General features: G+C 32.5%; 1 protein-coding gene across 1 annotated transcript in view; it reads left to right on the forward strand.

Moving 5' to 3' along the window:
* The window catches only part of LOC139485207 (WD repeat-containing protein 19-like), a 34178-nt gene that overhangs the window by 11051 nt on the left and 4003 nt on the right, over positions 1-19124 (forward strand). Inside the window, exons 13-30 of the mRNA XM_071269482.1 lie at positions 1098-1247; positions 1696-1776; positions 2143-2209; positions 2802-2977; positions 4107-4144; positions 6062-6159; positions 7933-7994; positions 8430-8540; positions 8917-9155; positions 9643-9718; positions 10400-10482; positions 11651-11791; positions 12146-12235; positions 12538-12662; positions 13499-13608; positions 14004-14147; positions 16122-16218; positions 16590-16714. Coding sequence (XP_071125583.1) covers positions 1098-1247; positions 1696-1776; positions 2143-2209; positions 2802-2977; positions 4107-4144; positions 6062-6159; positions 7933-7994; positions 8430-8540; positions 8917-9155; positions 9643-9718; positions 10400-10482; positions 11651-11791; positions 12146-12235; positions 12538-12662; positions 13499-13608; positions 14004-14147; positions 16122-16218; positions 16590-16714 — 2013 coding nt within the window. The remainder of the gene's footprint in view (positions 1-1097; positions 1248-1695; positions 1777-2142; positions 2210-2801; positions 2978-4106; positions 4145-6061; positions 6160-7932; positions 7995-8429; positions 8541-8916; positions 9156-9642; positions 9719-10399; positions 10483-11650; positions 11792-12145; positions 12236-12537; positions 12663-13498; positions 13609-14003; positions 14148-16121; positions 16219-16589; positions 16715-19124) is intronic.

Below are 19124 nucleotides of genomic sequence, written 5' to 3' on the forward strand. Positions count from 1 at the left end.
GTAAATTCTGTAAAGACAAAAGTTTCAGGTTTAAGGGGGTATGGGTGTCTTCCTCCATCTTGGATTGTAAAAAACAGAGAATCAAAGGTCCAGATTTTCCATCAAGTTAGCAAAATTTGATGCAGGAATGCAGATGTTTAATGTACATTTTCATTTAAAAGTACCAATTTATAAAAATATAACTTCTAAATATTGATATTTTTGCAAATGTTAAATATTTTTGGTTGTTTTTTTTTTTTTTAAATTGGCATTTTAAGGGGAGGTAACTCTAAAATAGTGCATTTTCTGAAGGATTCTGTATGGAATTTTCCTATTTTGTATTTTAGCCGGAAAAAACGTACGGTGACCCTATCTTTTCTTTTGATATTCTCAAAGCAGTGTCTGAAAGCTATCTTTTCCTGAAGTATTTAACAATTCTATCATTTTGTTTAGTTTCTAATCACAAAATGGTGTTTTTTCCTGTATAATCCATACAAAATGTGTCATTTTGTCCCGTCCTGTAGCTTGAAAAAATGCGCGGTGACCTATCATTTTTATTATATTTTTCAACATGTATCAATAGATAGAACGTTTTGGCAAAGTATGAACAAATTCTATCATTTTTATTTTAGACTCCCATACCACCTTAATGGAGTAATTTATTATGCTGAAAAATGACTGAAGATATGAAAAATATGGAGTTAATTTTGAAAGAGAACCAAATGTTTCTACACAAAGATTATTTGTTTAATTGAATTGTACAACACCAAAAGTGTTATATCAAGAACTTCATTCGATACATGTCCTTTAATGTCAATTTATGTGAAGAATAGTTCACAGTTTATATAAGTAGAGCTCTTTGAGTTTGTTCACTTGGCCACACACTAATTAATCTTAGTATTTCCTGATTCCAATGAAGTTTTTAAAAGGCTCTTGATATTTAGGTGATTTTTACAATGGTTGGTCCTTCATGCCGATATATTATCCCTTGCTATGGCTTGTGAAATATTTAGACAGAAAGCGCCAAACTGTGGTAAAATTATTATAAAAGATTATTAATTTATCATTGATTTATGTCTTAAACAGGTTTTTTGCATGAATATCAAATTATTTTTCAGAATGGAGGAATAAATTATTTCTACATAGAAGATTGGAACATGGTGAATGAGTTTAGACATATTGTAGGAATAAAGAATATCTTTCCTGACAGTAGCGGCACTAGAGTCATCTTTATTGATAACAAAAGTGATGGATTCGTTTATAATCCTGTAAGTAAGAAGATAGAAATTAAACTGATGTTCATTTTCTAATTTGATAAGCCTTTTTTTTTACATGCTTTAAAACTAAAGAGTTTATCTATAGCAGAATGATATCTAGTTTGAAGAACAATCAGATTGTGAAGTTATATGTACAGTACTTTTTAAAAAAAATCAGTGGCAGATAAACAAATATGAAAAATATTTGAGTACTGCTTTAAAGTTGAATACAATAGGGGTGATTTTGATTTTGAATAACAGGTACAGCTATATATTGTAGTTTCATAAGGATTCAATACCCTGGCAATCTATAGATATATATTGTTAGTATATTTATTTTTTCCAGTTGCAAGGGAAGACTACACTCATAACAGACCTTTAAATCTTATCCATCAACTGTATAGACCTAAAATGAACACTCACCCAATATTTAACAATTTTGACTTTGATATCTTTGCAGGTGAATGACCAAGTTTTGGATATACCAAATTTTCAAACAACAGCAAAAGGTGCATTGTGGGAAAACTGGGCTCCAGATAGAGTAAGTTTTCTTTATAGATTGTATCAGTGTATGATCTTATGATCAATAAGCTCACTTTTTTTTGTTTCGAGCACAATTATCAATAAATTTCGATAAAGTTGAATTACTTAAAAAATACGAACTAGCTTGAAAATATAAATTCTGAGAATGAATTGCCTTTCTGTTGATGATGATACTTATGTTACATTGATTTTATGATAAGAGATAAAGTGTTAATTAAAGGCCTCACAGGTAAATAAATCATGAGAAATTAGAGGGGAACTAGAGAAAATATGAAATATATTTCTAAATCAGTAGAAAAATGTACTTTTAATAACAAATGAAATGCTAGAAGAACTATAACTACATGAATATATCTAATTACAGGGTGTGTTTATCACCTATGATGATGAAAAGATTTATACGTATATGTACAGTAGAGAGAGTATGCATGGTAAGTTGTTTATACCATATTCACACAAGATTTCCTGCATGTAAGCTATACAATCAATACTTTACAGGTTTGTTAACATTCTCTTATGATTTTTTTTGGCCATAAAGACTAACATCGAAATTTTTCTCTCCCAAAAAAGGTACAGCCTCAGTTTTAAGTCCTTGCTATCAACATTTTTTTTAATGTTGAATAATTTTCAAAAACACAGGAACATACCTTGGTACCAAATATAGTGACGAGTTAACAATTTCCTGTATAGAACACTACAAAATACTACCTATAAAACAGGAGTCTGAGACTAGCTGTGATTATTTTTATTTATTGCTGGTTTGTGATAAATTTTGATAAATATTAACAAAATGTTCATGGTTTACACTGGACACTTAAGTTTCTTCTACCAAAAAAATTTAGGTTTCCTTTTACAAATAAACTAAGATATCCTCTTCCAATGAAGCTTAATGCAATGACAACTTTTTAAAGTATAAAATTGATCAAACTCAACAAATATCAGGGATAAGAAAATTTTCTTTTTCATGACTACTTACTGATAAACATTTCCTGATCTGTGAGAATTATGTTATTGATATTTTAGGACCAGTTGTGGAGTTTGTTGGTGAATCAAAGCTTCCCTATGGTAACATACCTATACTAATGTATGGTGGGGAGATAACTCTTCAGTCTCAGAGTGGAAGGTTAGCCACACAAACACTAGATACTCACTCAGCAATAGTTGGTGAAAACATAGAGGACAACTTAGGTCCAGATCAGGTGAGTTAGTGAAAGGGAGGTAATTATTAGTCATATACTGAACAAATTGTCTCAAAACCTTAGATATTTTCATAAAAAAAAGATTGATGATTGAATAAAAAAAGAAAATATCTTCCCAAGAAGCAGACAAGCAGTAGGCACAAAATATGGTTAAGGACATGGCTTTCACACTTGTTAAAGATGGTCCTACATGTATAAAAAATCTTATTTATAATTGTTACACAATGATTTATTGTCGAGCCTTCGACTTTAGTCGAAAAAGCGAGACTAAGCGATCCTACATTCCGGCGGCGGCGGCGGCGTCCATAAATATTCACTCTGTGGTTAATGTTTTTGAAATTTTAATAACTTTCTTAAACTATACTGAATTTCTACCAAACTTGGACAGAAGCTTCTTTATGATCATAAGAAAGTATCCAGAAGTAAATTTTGTAAAAATAAAATTCCATTTTTTCCGTATTTTACTTATAAATGGACTTAGTTTTTCTGCGAGGAAACATTACATTCACTCTGTGGCTAAAGTTTTTAAAATTTTAATAACTTTCATAAACTATCCTTGATTTGTACCAAACTTGGACAGAAGCTTGTTTATGATCATAAGATAGTATCAAGAAGAAAATTTTGTAAAAATAAATTTCTACTTTTCCGTATTTTACTTATAAATGGACTTAGTTTTTTTGCCAGAAACAAAACATTCACTCTGTGGTTTAAGTTTTTAAAATTTTTATAATGTTCTTAAACTATCCTGGATTTCTACCAAACTTGGACAAAAGCTTGTTTCTGATCATAAGATATTATTCAGAAGTAAATTTTGTGAAAAAAAAATTAACTTTTTCCATATTTTACTTATAAATGGACTTAGTTTTTCTTCCAGTTAACATTACCTACAGTCTGCAGTTAAAGTTTATAAAACATTTATTAGATTCATAAACTATCCTGGATTTTTTTACCAAACTTGGAAGCTTCTTTCAATCAAAAGACAGTATCGAGAGGGAAATTTTTATTGATGTTTTTCCTCATTTTTGTTGAGTCTACGATTAACAGCAAAAGTAGGCGAGACACTGGGTTCCGTGGAACCCTTACGAATTTTATTTATATCAATATTGTATTATAAATTTCTTATTTCCAGATAAGATCTGCACTAAAGCAAGGAATTTTACTGAAGAGGTAATTTTCTATTGGAATAGGATATCAGGGATCTCCATGGCCTGTTTAACGATGGAGCCCCGCCATCGTTCAAATGTCTTGCGCCATCGTCAAATGACTCGCGCCATCGTTAAATTGTCTTGCGCCATCGTTAAATTGTCTTCCGCCATCGTTCAAAACTTCATCGTTTTTTGTAGCCCGACGCCATTTTTTTTATCAATTATAATCAAATGCATGTAATTGCATAACCCTTAGGCTTTTTATGTTATAATCCAATACAGTTCTAACGCCTGAGGGATATCCGGATTAAGATCGCTAATTACTTGTACCTGAGCTTGTACAGGTAGATCAACAAACCAAACAGGAGAATACTATCTGAGGATAGACGATCCATTTGTCGAAGTAATCAACTAAGTTTCAGCAAATGATTATGATCATTTAGATTAAATAAATAAATTAATAAATTAATCCAGTTACAAAGAAAACAGTTTAACAAGTCGAACACGTGCTTTATTTTGACTTACGCAATCAGCATCCCCCTTTTTTAAGAAGTACAAAATAAGACGCAAAACAGTAAATATTATTTCATCGTAAATAACTCGAGTACTGCTGTAACGATAATTTAGAATTACTTTAAAAGTTTAAAAGTAAAAGCTTAAATATTTCCTGTAAAGAAATATCGTATCTAAATTCCGAATTCATTTCGTATATTACAATCAAATTGATACATCCGCGTTTCCGGGTCTATTCAGACTCGAAAGATGCATGTTGCACAGCATCAATTTTTCCAGATAGTCATTAAAAACCTTTTCATTTGTCGACGTTTGCTTTACAAATCTCTTTAACCTTTTACATAACCCGTACGAATTGTTTTGTTGTTGCTGCAAATCAGCCATACCGGTAATGGGCTCTGAATTTGACAGTGTCCACGAAAAATAAGCTCCACATTAGATGATTTTTAACCCCCATAACAATTACCAAAAATAAAAGAAATCTGCATGGGGACCTTCATGACAGCTTTTGGTCATTCTCGACTAAGGGGGGGCCATGATGACTTGGCATTTAAATGGTTAAAAACGGCAATAAATGAAAATATTGATACTTCTAATTCTATAATAAAAATTCAAATAAATATAATTTAAATAAGCAATGAATTAGCATTTTCACCATTCCTTGTATGGAGGGATAAAATACTTCCGATCGCGCTACACTGTACAGCGTAGACAAGGTTTGTAATGGTGAAAGTTCCTCCATGGTTCAATTTTCATCCATGGAGATCCCTGGAATATGTTTCATCCATACATAACTATATTTAATGTTACTGTTTTTTATATAAAGCAAAACAAACTTTATAGATTATTTGACATGTATATATTACAACCTTTATGTAAGTTTGAACAATTCTTCTTTTACCCTTTCCTCCATGGATTTTTTTTTTACATACTAGATTCGCATAGGATTTTTTCAATAAAAAAAATTCGTTAAGTTTAAAGTATTGATGCATTGTGAAAACAAATGAATTCAGATATTCTCATGGATATCCTTTTCATATTAGATACAATTTTTTCTAAATCTGATCCAGACATTTCGTAGTCAGAGCATTTCAACTGAGGTACTACACAGGCGTCAAAAGGCGTCATTATGGAGGAAAGGGTTAAATCATCCAGGGGTTGTGAGTTTTAATTGATTAGGATTGTCAGTTCACTACTGAAATTTGGCAGTTCTTTTGAGGCACTCCAGCTTTCTCAACCGATAAAACCTGACTGCCACAAAATTCTGTTAAACACCAATCAATCAAGAAGTCTTCCATACCAGAAATATAGGTCTACACCATTTTCATTTTAATGATTTTTTATTATTGTCCAGTCATGCTAGTATTTATTGTCATTATACAAATTATATACTATTGTCATGTATATTTATCAAATTGAATTTTAGATTTAAGGATTGTTGGACATTCTGTCAGAAACTGAATGACATTGTAGCTTGGATTGATCTGGGAAAAGGAGCTCTAAAGGCTCTAGAGGTGGACTTTGGTATGTTTTACAATATTTTGACATTGGATTTATTTCAGCCCTTCAAGGGACATAAGCTCTCAAATTCATGTTCATTGATTAGACTAAAATTCTCATATTTGATTTATATCATACTAAATGTTTATCAAAATAAATAAAAAAGGCTAAAATAAACAATGAATGGACTTTATAATATGTAGCAGCATTTTATGTGTATTTCAGTCTAGATGCCATCTAAATAACCATCAAGATGACCTCTGAAGGTGTCAATCTGATCATATAACCCGATATAGACATAAATAGAAATATAAATTGCTTGCAAACACATGCAATTTGATTGTTATATGCCTGTTTGATTTCATGTTATTGCTTTAAAAAATGATAATCATTGATTTCACTAGTTTAAGAGTAATTTTTTTTATTGAATCAGTCAACCACTTTCAGTATCTTTATAATCTTTTATGATTAAAGTGTCATTTCTTAATTGAAATATGAGCTAGCTTTTTATTAGCTCAACTGGCCTAAAAGGCCAAGTGAGCTTTTCTCATCACTTGGCATCCGGCGTCTGTCGTCGTCGTCCGTCGTCGTCGTTAACTTTTACAAAAATCTTCTCCTCTGAAACTACTGGGCCAAATTAAACCAAACTTGGCCACAATCATCATTGGAGTATTTAGTTTAAAAAATGTGTCCGGTGACACGGCCAACCATCCAAGATGGCCGCCATGGCTAAAAAAAGAACATAGGGGTAAAATGCAGTTTTTGGCTTATAACTCAAAAACCAAAGCATTTAGAGCAAATCTGACGTGGGGTAGAATTGTTAAACAGGTGAAAATCTATCTGCCCTGAAATTTTCAGATGAATCGGATAACCCGTTGTTGGGTTGCTGCCCCTGAATTAGTAATTTTAAGGAAATTTTGCTGTTTTTGGTTATTATCTTGAATATTATTATAGATAGAGATAAACAGTAAACAGCAATAATGTTCAGCAAAGTAAGATTTACAAATAAGTCGGCATGACTGAAATGGTCAGTTGACCCCTTTAGGAGTTATTGCCCTTTATAGTCAATTTTTAACCATTTTTCGTAAATCTTAGTTATCTTCTCCTCTGAAACTACTTGGCCAAATTAATCCAAACTTGGCCACAATCATCTTTTGGATTAGTAGTTTGAAAAATGTGTCCGGTGACCCCGCCATCAAACCAAGATGGCCGCCATGGCTAAAAATAGAACATGGGGTAAAATGCAGTTTTTGGCTTATAACTCAAAAACCAAAGCATTTAGAGCAATGGGGTAAAATTGTTTATCAGGTCAACATTTATCTGCTCTGAAATTTTTAGATGAATCGGATAACCCGTTGTTGGGTTGCTGACCCTGAATTGTTAGTTTTAAGGAAATTTTGCTGTTTTTGGTCATTATCTTGAATATTATTATTGATAGAGATAAACTGTAAACAACAATAATGTTCAGCAAAGTAAGATTTACAAATAAGTCAACATGACTGAAATGGTCAATTGACCCCCTTAGGAGTTATTGTTCTTTATAGTCAATTTTTAACAATTTTCATAAAATTTGTAAATTTTTACTAACATTTTCCACTGAAACTAATGGGCCAAGTTCATTATAGATAGAGATAATTTTAAGCAGCAAGAATGTTCAGTAAAGTAAGATGTACAAACACATCACCATCACCAAAACACAATTTTGTCATGAATCCATCTGCTTCCTTTAATATTCACATAGACCAAGGTGAGCGACACAGGCTCTTTAGAGCCTCTAGTTTGTTTTAACTTTTTCAGCCATTAGAGTATACAGGGATATTGGAGATGTTGGCATGGTTACATCATTACATCAGTTAAGGGTATGTATTAATTAAGTTATTTTTAATGTTGATGTTAGAACATTGCCACTAGCTAGGTATGAATATGCTGATTAATGTTGTTGATGTTAGAACATTACCACTAGATAGGTATGAATATACTGATTAAGTTCGCATCATCTTTCCTATCGAAATATAAGTTATTTGTTTACACCTTAATTAAATGTTCACTTTAATACCAACATAATGTAGGACACGCAAGGTATGGGTAAAAATTTATGTTTTTGATAGAAATCATGTTTTCTCTCTTAGGCACTGTAAACATAAGACATTGTGCTGCACAATATAAAATATGTCAAAGTTTTAAGGACTGAAACATTCTTTGACTTGAGAGCAGTGGGTACAAATTGTGATCTTTTTAACTATGTGTTCTAAAAAAAGAAAAACCTGTTTGAAATATAGACCTTTTTTTTTTAGAATTTGGAAGATCGTAATCTGTTATCAGGAAACATAGCTATGTTTTTGGGAGAATTCAACCAGGCTCAAGATTTGTTTTTAGCTTCAGGAAAACCACTTGCAGCTCTAGAGGTAGTTTTTGTATTATGTATTATATATTACTCAGTAAAACTATTATGGTGTCAAACACTATAAAACAGGACAGTTATAAAATTAAAGAAAAAAATCAAAAAGGTTTGTTTTGCACAGAGATAAATCTAAACTGTCAGATTGTGCAATTAAATATATGTGTCCTTCATGAATACGAAGTCACATATAGTGTAGTAAATAATGAAGTGTTTCTAACCTTTAAATGGTATTTTAATGGTCACTTTTTTTAAGTTTCCCCATTAATTTGAAAGAATTTTTGTCTAAAGGACACCTCTTCTATTTTCCTTATTTTCCATATTTATTGTGTTTTAATAGTCATTATACTAAAATGGGCAAATTTAATCTTATTTTCTTTCAGATGAGAAGAGACTTGTTACACTGGGACAGTGCTCTACAACTGGCAAAAGCTTTGGCTCCAGAACAGATCCCATACATCTCAAGAGAGTATGCTCAGCAGTTGGAGTTTACTGGTGACTATATGAATGCTCTGTCCCATTATGAGAAGGGTATAACAAGAGAAGAGAAGGACAGGGAACATGATGAAGTGTGTGTTGCTGGGATAGCCAGGATGTCCATTAGAATGGGAGATATCAGAAGGTATTTAGAAACCTTTGTTCTTTTTGTATTTGAACAGTGCTTTAAAAGTAGATCCAGTTCATTTTTAATGAAATCTAATGAAAATTTCAATTTACATAAAAATTTTCTTACAATTAGTTCTTGGAAATCTATGCTTTTAGAATAGAACTGTAGATATTTTAGAGATACTTATCATGGCATTCTTTGACTTGAGAGCAGTGTGAAGATAAAACTTTTTGGTAGCAATGAGAATATGAAACAGTATTTTAATATTATTTGTAAAATAAACTAAATTAAATAAAATTATAAAGTTGAATATTGTATATGACTACAAGATAATGAAAATTATTTCAATTTTTTTTTTAATGCTCATTTAGCTATCTACTCTAAAGAGAGAAAGTACATAGGGTAAGAATAAGCTATAAGGACTTTTTTGCTTGCTCTTTATGGGATAAATTGCTACAAATCAACATACATCCTAAATCATTATCTGTTTATATATTCTCAGAGGTGTTCAAATGGCAATGAAAATGCCTAGTAGGATGTTGAAGAAGGAGTGTGCCGGTATCTTAGAAAGTATGAAGGTATGTATGACATTTGTGTCCATTCATGATTTATGATTGCAGTACTTAAATTCTCTCTTCTGATAGAATTAATTTTTGACTATGCCCCAACTAGAGTCATTATGTTTTTCTGTCTGTGCATCTGTTTGTAGGTCCATCTGTTTGTATGTCCGTCCGTTCGTAGGTCCATCTATCCCTCTTCAGGTTGAAGTTTTTGGTCAAAGTAGTTTTTGAAGCAACTTGTAACTTGGTATTTCCCTATGACATAATTATACTAATTGTAATGCAAATTCAAGTTTTGAACCCAATTTCACGGTCAATTGTACACAGCAAATGATAACCTGATTGGGCAAACATGTACTATGGACACATTCTTGTTTAAAGAAAAATGGCAAAGTTGATGTCATAAATATTTACAATTTTTTTATGTGTGCATAATATTTTCTTTAACTGCATACCACTTCTTTTATTGTCCTTATCGAACTGTTGTTAATTATCACGTTGTGATTGGTTCACAACTGATCCCATACAGACCATAAAGGGTAAATAAAATTCATAGGAGATTCAGCATTCGACCTCACCCCCTATGGATTTTACTAACCCTCTATGGATCTGTAGGGGGTCAATAGTGAACCATATAACTTATATTATCAAATATTTATACATTATACAATTCCGTTATTGTACAATTAAACATTTCAGCAATGGACTGAAGCAGCTACTCTGTATGAACAAGGGGGATATTATGATAAGGCCGCTAGTGTTTACATCAGGGCTAAAAACTGGTGGGTATATCTATTAAGAAATGGCTTTTGTTCATATCTTGTGTAGATTCTGCCAATTATTCTGCCAATTGACAACAATGCATGTATATAGCAACATATGATTGAAGCAGTGCTCCAAAAGTAACGTATGATATTTACGTTGGGGGAAATATTCACCTGCATGCAGTATTTTTATGGTAGTTTTTGTCAAAGTCTATGCATACAGTATTATATTCTGACAATTTTTATAAAAGTCTTATCATTTACTCTGTGTAACTTTAAACAAGAGTAATTATACTTTTTGCAATTGTTATGAGGATATATAGACAATAACTGTTTAGTGTCTTTAAATATCAGCTGTATTTGTACGAGGCTAGGAAACAAGGTGTATGCAAGCTTTTAGCGTGACACTAAACAGTTATTGTCTTTATCCTGCAATTATTTCTGTATTTTATTTGTATTTCGAAAGACACAAAAACACATGTTTTGCATTTATTTTCGAATTGAAACCCCTTAAGGCCCCTGTAGTAATACAATACAGTAATCACACATTCAGCTAAAGACAGGTTCGCAAAAAAAAGAATCTCGAATGGTCAACAATAATACATTGCTCAAGGTGAATAATTATCTATTTTAACATAACAACTAATTTCAACATTAAAAACAAATAACAAAACATTGTCCAATTTGAAACAGGAGTGTACGAGTTGTCCTACGCTTCAGACTCAACATTCACTAAGCATGCATGCTGAAATTGACATCGTTGTTTTTGTTACACAATCATACACATTCAAGTTTTGAAATCAATAGTTATCATCGTAGAAAAGACTGCTGTTCATGTGTGTATGTTATCAGAAAATTGGTGTGATTCTTATTGCTTTAAAGAAATGTTTGAAAACATACAGAACGTATAAAAGTAATACGTCATTGGAATGTGAATGCAATATACAGTCTGAGGTCACACAGGTTCATACAATACTCAGTCCGGCAATGGGCAGAGCTTTAGAGCGATATCTGTATAGTATACAGATACAGCATAGCGATATCTGTAGGGCTGTATCTGTATAGTAGAACACCCAATTGCAGGATAAAATGATTTTAAGACTAGAAGTAATAGAAGTTTACTGTACACTTAGAAGATTGTGAAGGCCAGCAAGTTATAAATAGATATTTTATGTGTAATTTGTAGGAATAAAGTTGGAGATTTGCTTTCCCATGTTACATCACCAAAGATACACATCCAGTACGCCAAGGCCAAGGAAGCAGACGGTCGGTACAAAGAGGCAGCTGAGGCTTACAAGAATGCTAAAGATTGGGATCAGGTTATCAGGTTAGTTTAGACATAAAATAGCACATCATATTTTTCAAAATATAAGCTAAGAAAATTTTGTAATTACATTAAATAAATCTCAACTTTTTGTGTTTCTTGACAATTTCAAATTAATAAATGTAAACATCGATTTATATAGATATACCTGGGTTTTTTTTCAGAATTTTTAAAAATTTAAATTACAATCAGAAAAGTCTTATGAAATAACATGTCCGTCATAAATTTTATCTTCAAAAGATTGTCATTAAATTTGAAATATACATTAGAACCACAATACAAATTTACATTTTATTTTAACTCATGGTCGATGAATTATAAGTTACTTGAATTTTTAATGCATGTTGTATTTTTCAGAATCAATCTGGATTTCCTACAAAACCCTGAGGAAGCTGTGAAATATGTGAGAGAAACTCAGTCAATAGAGGGAGCTAAGATGGTAGCCAAGTAAGTTATTCAGAAACTTCTTATCGCTAATAAAGATCCATATTTAATGACTAGAATATTTTCACCAGTAATTAATAAACCCAAGTAAGATATTTAGCTAGGTACTATCTTATAATATATCTACTTAAAGAGATTTTCTCAATATGCTTTTTTGACACTTTATTTTCTTATAAACTATATATTTGCTTCTATTGACGAAAGTTATGATGCATGAAAAAGTTTATAGTTTCTAATTTATTCCCAATTTAACAGTGTGTGAAAGAAAGTAGAATGTTACACCAATTCACACTTTTATTTTTCAGATTTTTCCAGAAATTGAATGACTATTCATCTGCCATACAATTCTTGGTCATGTCTAAGTGTAATGACGAGGCCTTCCAGTTAGCCCAGGCCCATAATCAGATGGAGACTTATGCTGACATTATTGGTAATAAATATTTGTGTTACATTGTATCAGTAAAAAGTCTTAGTTAATATTCTCAATTTTAAATCAACATCATTTGTAGCATGATGTTTATTTGATGTATTTTTCAATAGAATATTTTGGAAGTCTAATGCAACCAAACAGATGCTTTTGTATTATTTACAGACAGCTCGATTTTCAACATTAAGGGGGCTTGAGGGTATAAATCCGCATTTTTTTTAAATATAGGATTTTGCTATTTTTTTCTATAAATGAACTTTATCATATACTTAAGGTGGCTCGCGGGTCTAAATCAAATTTTATTTTTATATAGGATTTCGCTATATTTTTCTTCAAATGAACTTTATCTTATACTTAGGGACGACATCAAAAGTTCAATGTAGGATAAAAAACTGAATTCACATAGTTTTTTCACTGACCCCCACCCCCTCTTAACTTAATTTGGGGAAAATTGATTTACCAATAGGGATATATGTAAAAATCGATTTTAGATATACAAAACTTGCAGAATTTTACCCCCCCTCCCCAAAAAAAAAACAATTTGATTTAAGATTTTTATCCTACATCGATCTCGTAGAATATATATTGCACTGGCTAGCTCGTGCAATATAAAATTCTACTCGGGACAATATTCCCCAATATTCATGCAATAACCCTATAATGTTGTAATAAATATTGAAATTTTTTGCTGGATTTATTGTACCCTCGAGCCTCTGTTGAAATTTTCTCAACTGACTATTGGCCTTAAATTAAAACTGGTTTTATAATATATAAAACACCATTTGATTTTTCTGATTATTTGTTTACCCCTTTTGTTTACTAATTCTGTTTTATTTTAGGACCTGATGCAACACCTGAAGACTACCAGAGTATTGCCTTACATTTTGAGAATGAAAAGAACCATTTCCTGTCTGGAAAATTCTTTTTATTAAGTGGACAATACAAGAGAGTAAGATATTTGCAGAATTACATTTTTTATAAGAAACTGTTTTTCTATAAAGATTAAAGGCTAAAATTTAAACAGAATGTACTAAGTGAAAGAGAAAGTTTTAATGCTGTCTAACTTTTTATATTTTTGGAAGTCCAAACATTTGACCTTGAATGAATCTGTGAAGGTTAATCCAGAAATTCATGTTGATCACACAGGAACATTATTATGTATGTTTTATTTTAAGATTTTGGGAACAAACTTTTGTGTTGTATAAAAACACATTTTCAGAGACAAAAGTCTTGTTTGACAATTGTTTTTGAAAATACAGCTTTAGAAGTCACAAATTTTTGATAAGTCACATAAAGTAATCAGTAAATGGAAAAATAATTGAGTTTAAAAATATTATTATTCAGGCAATGAAACATTTCCTCAAGTGTAATGGAGAAGATAGCCAAGCTATAGAGTTGGCCATAGAGACAGTAGGACGAGCCAATGATGACAGTTTGACCAGACAGCTGATAGACTTCCTTATGGGAGAGACAGACAACATGCCCAAGGTAAGTGTAACGGAGAAGATAGCCAAGCTATAGAGTTGGCCATAGAGACTGTAGGACGAGCCAATGATGACAGTCTGACCAGACAGCTGATAGACTTCCTTATGGGAGAGACGGACAACATGCCCAAGGTAAGTGTAATGGAGAAGATAGCCAAGCTATAGAGTTGGCCATAGAGACTGTAGGACAAGCCAATGATGACAGTCTGACCAGACAGCTGATAGACTTCCTTATGGGAGAGACAGACAACATGCCCAAGGTAAGTGTAACGGAGAAGATAGCCAAGCTATAGAGTTGGCCATAGAGACTGTAGGACGAGCCAATGATGACAGTCTGACCAGACAGCTGATAGACTTCCTTATGGGAGAGACGGACAACATGCCCAAGGTAAGTGTAACGGAGAAGATAGCCAAGCTATAGAGTTGGCCATAGAGACTGTAGGACGAGCCAATGATGACAGTCTGACCAGACAGCTGATAGACTTCCTTATGGGAGAGACAGACAACATGCCCAAGGTAAGTGTAACGGAGAAGATAGCCAAGCTATAGAGTTGGCCATAGAGACTGTAGGACGAGCCAATGATGACAGTCTGACCAGACAGCTGATAGACTTCCTTATGGGAGAGACAGACAACATGCCCAAGGTAAGTGTAACGGAGAAGATAGCCAAGCTATAGAGTTGGCCATAGAGACTGTAGGACGAGCCAATGATGACAGTTTGACCAGACAGCTGATAGACGCCAATGATGACAGTCTGACCAGACAGCTGATAGACTTCCTTATGGGAGAGACAGACAACATGCCCAAGGTAAGTGTAACGGAGAAGATAGCCAAGCTATAGTGTTGGCCATAGAGACTGTAGGACGAGCCAATGATGACAGTCTGACCAGACAGCTGATAGACTTCCTTATGGGAGAGACTGACAACATGCCCAAGGTAAGTGTAACGGAGAAGATAGCCAAGCTATAGTGTTGGCCATAGAGACTGTAGGACGAGCCAATGATGACAGTTTGACCAGACAGCTGATAGACGCCAATGATGACAGTCTGACCAGACAGCTGATAGACTTCCTTATGGGAGAGACAGACAACATGCCCAAGGTAAGTGTAACGGAGAAGATAGCCAAGCTATAGAGTTGGCCATAGAGACTGTAGGACGAGCCAATGATGACAGTCTGACCAGACAGCTGATAGACTTCCTTATGGGAGAGACTGACAACATGCCAAAGGTAAGTGTCATTATAAAAAAGACTACTGTATTCGGCCATATATAGTCCACACTTATGTATATTCTGCACCCCCTTTTCATAGAGTCATAAACAATGAAATAGTTACATGCCCAAGGTAAGTGTCATTATAAAAAACTCTTCTCCTTCTATTGCAGTTCATTGAAAATGTTTACCCAATTTCAATCTATTATACATGTATTGGTCAAACTTTTCAACCTGTCAGAAATTTTACAAATCCTGATGTAGAAAAAACACAGTTAAGCTGTTAATGTAAGTAGTACAATGGTTTAAAGAAAAGTGTACTTAAAAAGCAGTGTTGTGATTCATCTATTATAGAAGGTACCAATTTTGATGGATACTTGGTTTCAGGCTTTTGCTGAAGTCTGCATACAGAAAATGTATACTTTGTTAACCCTTTGAAATTGTGGTTAAGGTTCACCCAGGAAATCCAAAAAAAAATGGTTTTCCATAGATATAAGTGAATCCACAATACATGATTGAAATTACAACATTTGTCTCAAATGTTCAAGAAAAATATCAACGCCAAACAAAAAGGAAATGAACCAACAGTATTCCTGTACAACGAATTGGTGTTTAAAGTATAATTTTCCTATATTTATATAGGATGCTAAGTACTTGTTCATGCTGTACATGGCATTTAAACATAATTTCCTTGTAGTTGTATAGGATGCCAAGTACTTGTTCAGACTTTTCATGGCATTGAAACATAATTTTCTTCTATTTGTATAGGATGCTAAGTACTTGTTCAGACTGTACATGGCATTAAAACAGTACAGAGAGGCTGCTAGAACTGCTATCATCATAGCCAGGGAGGAACAAAATGCTGGTTGGTATTTTAATATCATATCCATAATTTCATAGAAAATGAAAATAATTTAATGATGAATTCTTTTAAATAATTAAAAGATGTTCAGCTTCTAAGTATACTTTTAATGTGTTATTAACTTATTGTGAGATTTACTTTACAGAACCTCTAGTTGATAATTGTAATGATTTTGTCCCTTGTAAGACTTTGATTAGTTACAACATGCTGCCTACTGTTACATTTGTTGAGCATTTAATATCATAGAAATCTGATAAAAATACTTTAATTCTAACAAGAAGGTGTAATTTTGATTTAGTGAACAAAGCTAAACTAAATGACAATGTTATTATTTTTTAGTGTCAGTTACCTAGTTTATTCTTTTTAATTAACAGGTAACTATAGGAATGCCCATGATGTACTGTTCAGTATGTTCCAGGAACTCAAACAACAGAAAATTAAAATTCCGTCAGAAATGTCGACAAACCTGATGATCCTACATAGCTATATATTAGTCAAGGTATAGAAACAAAAATCTTTGTTAACTCCTAACTTATTGTGCATGTCATCATTGGTTGCTTTATTTATGGTATATTTCTAGACCACAGTTAATACATACATTATGCATGAGTCCTATTCACATCGTAAAACATGCACTTAGGAGAAAACCACAGACCTTCGTTAGGAAAACTGACAATCCTAGTCAATTAAGATTGGAGTTGAGTTCACCCGCACAATTGGTGTTCTAACTCACAACCTCAGTGTTGACTGGCTAGTGATTACAGTAGTAACTACTTATAACACTCAGCCACCGAGGCAATAAAAGAATGGTGTATAATGCTTATAACAGGAAATTCATGCAAGGGTTATGGGAGGATGTGAAAAAAAATCTAAAATATTTTAGATGAATATTTTTATGATTAAAGGTAGTGGTAAATTAAGAAGACATATTTTAAAAGCAAGACTTTAAATTATTTGTGTGGTTTCTGCAAAAATGGGGGTTTTAGAATTCATTTGAAGGGCAATAATTCTTTACAAAAGGTTCAATGACAGTCATGTTAACCTTTTTATACGACCGCAAAAATTTTAATTTTTCGTCGTATATTGCTATCACGTTGGCGTCGTCGTCGTCGTCCGAATACTTTTAGTTTTCGCACTCTAACTTTAGTAAAAGTGAATAGAAATCTATGAAATTTTAACACAAGGTTTATAACCACAAAAGGAAGGTTGGGATTGATTTTGGGAGTTTTGGTCCCAAAATTTTAGGAATTAGGGGCCAAAAAGGGCCCAAATAAGCATTTTCTTGGTTTTCGCACTATAACTTTAGTTTAAGTAAATAGAAATCTATGAAATTTTGACACAAGGTTTATGACCACAAAAGGAAGGTTGGGATTGATTTTGGGAGTTTTAGTTCAAACAGTTTAGGAATTAGGGGCCAAAAAAGGGCCCATATAAGCATTATTCTTGGTTTTCGCACAATAACTTTAGTATAAGTAAATAGAAATTAAGGAAATTTAAACACAAGGTTTATAACCACAAAAGGAAGGTTGGGATTGATTTTGGGAGTTGAGGTCTGAACAGTTTAGGAATTAGGGGCCAAAAAGGGGCCCAAGTAAGCATTATTCTTGGTTTTCCCACCATAACTTTAGTATAAGTAAATAGAAATCTTTGAAATTTAAACACAAGGTTTATGACCATAAAAGGAAGGTTGGGTTTGATTTTGGGAGTTTTGGTCCCAACAGGTTTTTAGGAATAAGGGGCCCAAAGGGTCCAAAATTGAACTTTGTTTGATTTCATCAAAAATTGAATAATTGGGGTTCTTTGATATGCCGGATCTAACTGTGTATGTAGATTCTTAATTTTTGGTCCCGTTTTCCAATTGGTCTACTTTAAGGTCCAAAGGGTCCAAAATTAGACTTAGTTTGATTTTAACAAAAATTGAATACTTGGGGTTCTTTGATATGCTGAATCTAAAAATGTACTTAGATTTTTGATTATGGGCCCAGTTTTCAAGTTGGTCCAAATCGGGGTCCAAAATTAAACTTTGTTTGATTTCATCAAAAATTGAATAATTGGGGTTCTTTGATATGCCAAATCTAACTGTGTATGTAGATTCTTAATTTTTAGTCCCATTTTCAAATTGGTCTACATTAAATACCAAAGGGTCCAAAATTAAACTAAGTTTGATTTTAATAAAAATTGAATTCTTTGGCTTTTTTGATATGCTGAATTTAATCATGTACTTAGATTTTTGATTATGGGCCCAGTTTTCAAGTTGGTTCAAATTAGGATCCAAAATTATTATATTAAGTATTGTGCAATAGCAAGAAATTTTCAATTGCATAGTATTCAGCAATAGCAGGAAATCTTCAATTGCACAGTATTGTGCAATAGCAAAAAATGTTCAATTGCACAGTATTGTGCAATAGCAAGAAATCTTCAATTGCACAGTATTGTGCAATAGCAAATATTTTCAATTGCACAGTATTGCACAATAGCAAGAAATATCTAATTGCACAATATTGTGCAATAGCAAGAAATTTTCAATTGATTGGAGTTATCTTTCTTTGTCCAGAATAGTAGTTGAATCAACTTAAATCATTGTTTTATACAATGCACAATGTATATTCACTTTTACTACCAACTGATAAATTAAAACACACTTTACCATTCAGTGATAACAAGCACTTTTTGTTACATTTTAATATTTTATGATGTATTTAAATGAGTAGTTATTGTTGCAAACTCCATTACAAATTTGAATTGAGATCAGTTTTGAAAAAAGGGAAAGGGGGATGTGAAAAAAAATGGTGGTGGTGGGGGGGGGTGTTTAATTTTTCTCATTTCAGATTTCATAAATAAAAAGAAAATTTCTTCAAACATTTTTTTGAGAGGATTAATATTCAACAGCATAGTGATTGCTCAAAGAC

Source organism: Mytilus edulis, chromosome 8 (genome assembly GCF_963676685.1).
Source record: "Mytilus edulis chromosome 8, xbMytEdul2.2, whole genome shotgun sequence".
Lineage (NCBI taxonomy): Eukaryota > Metazoa > Mollusca > Bivalvia > Mytilida > Mytilidae > Mytilus > Mytilus edulis.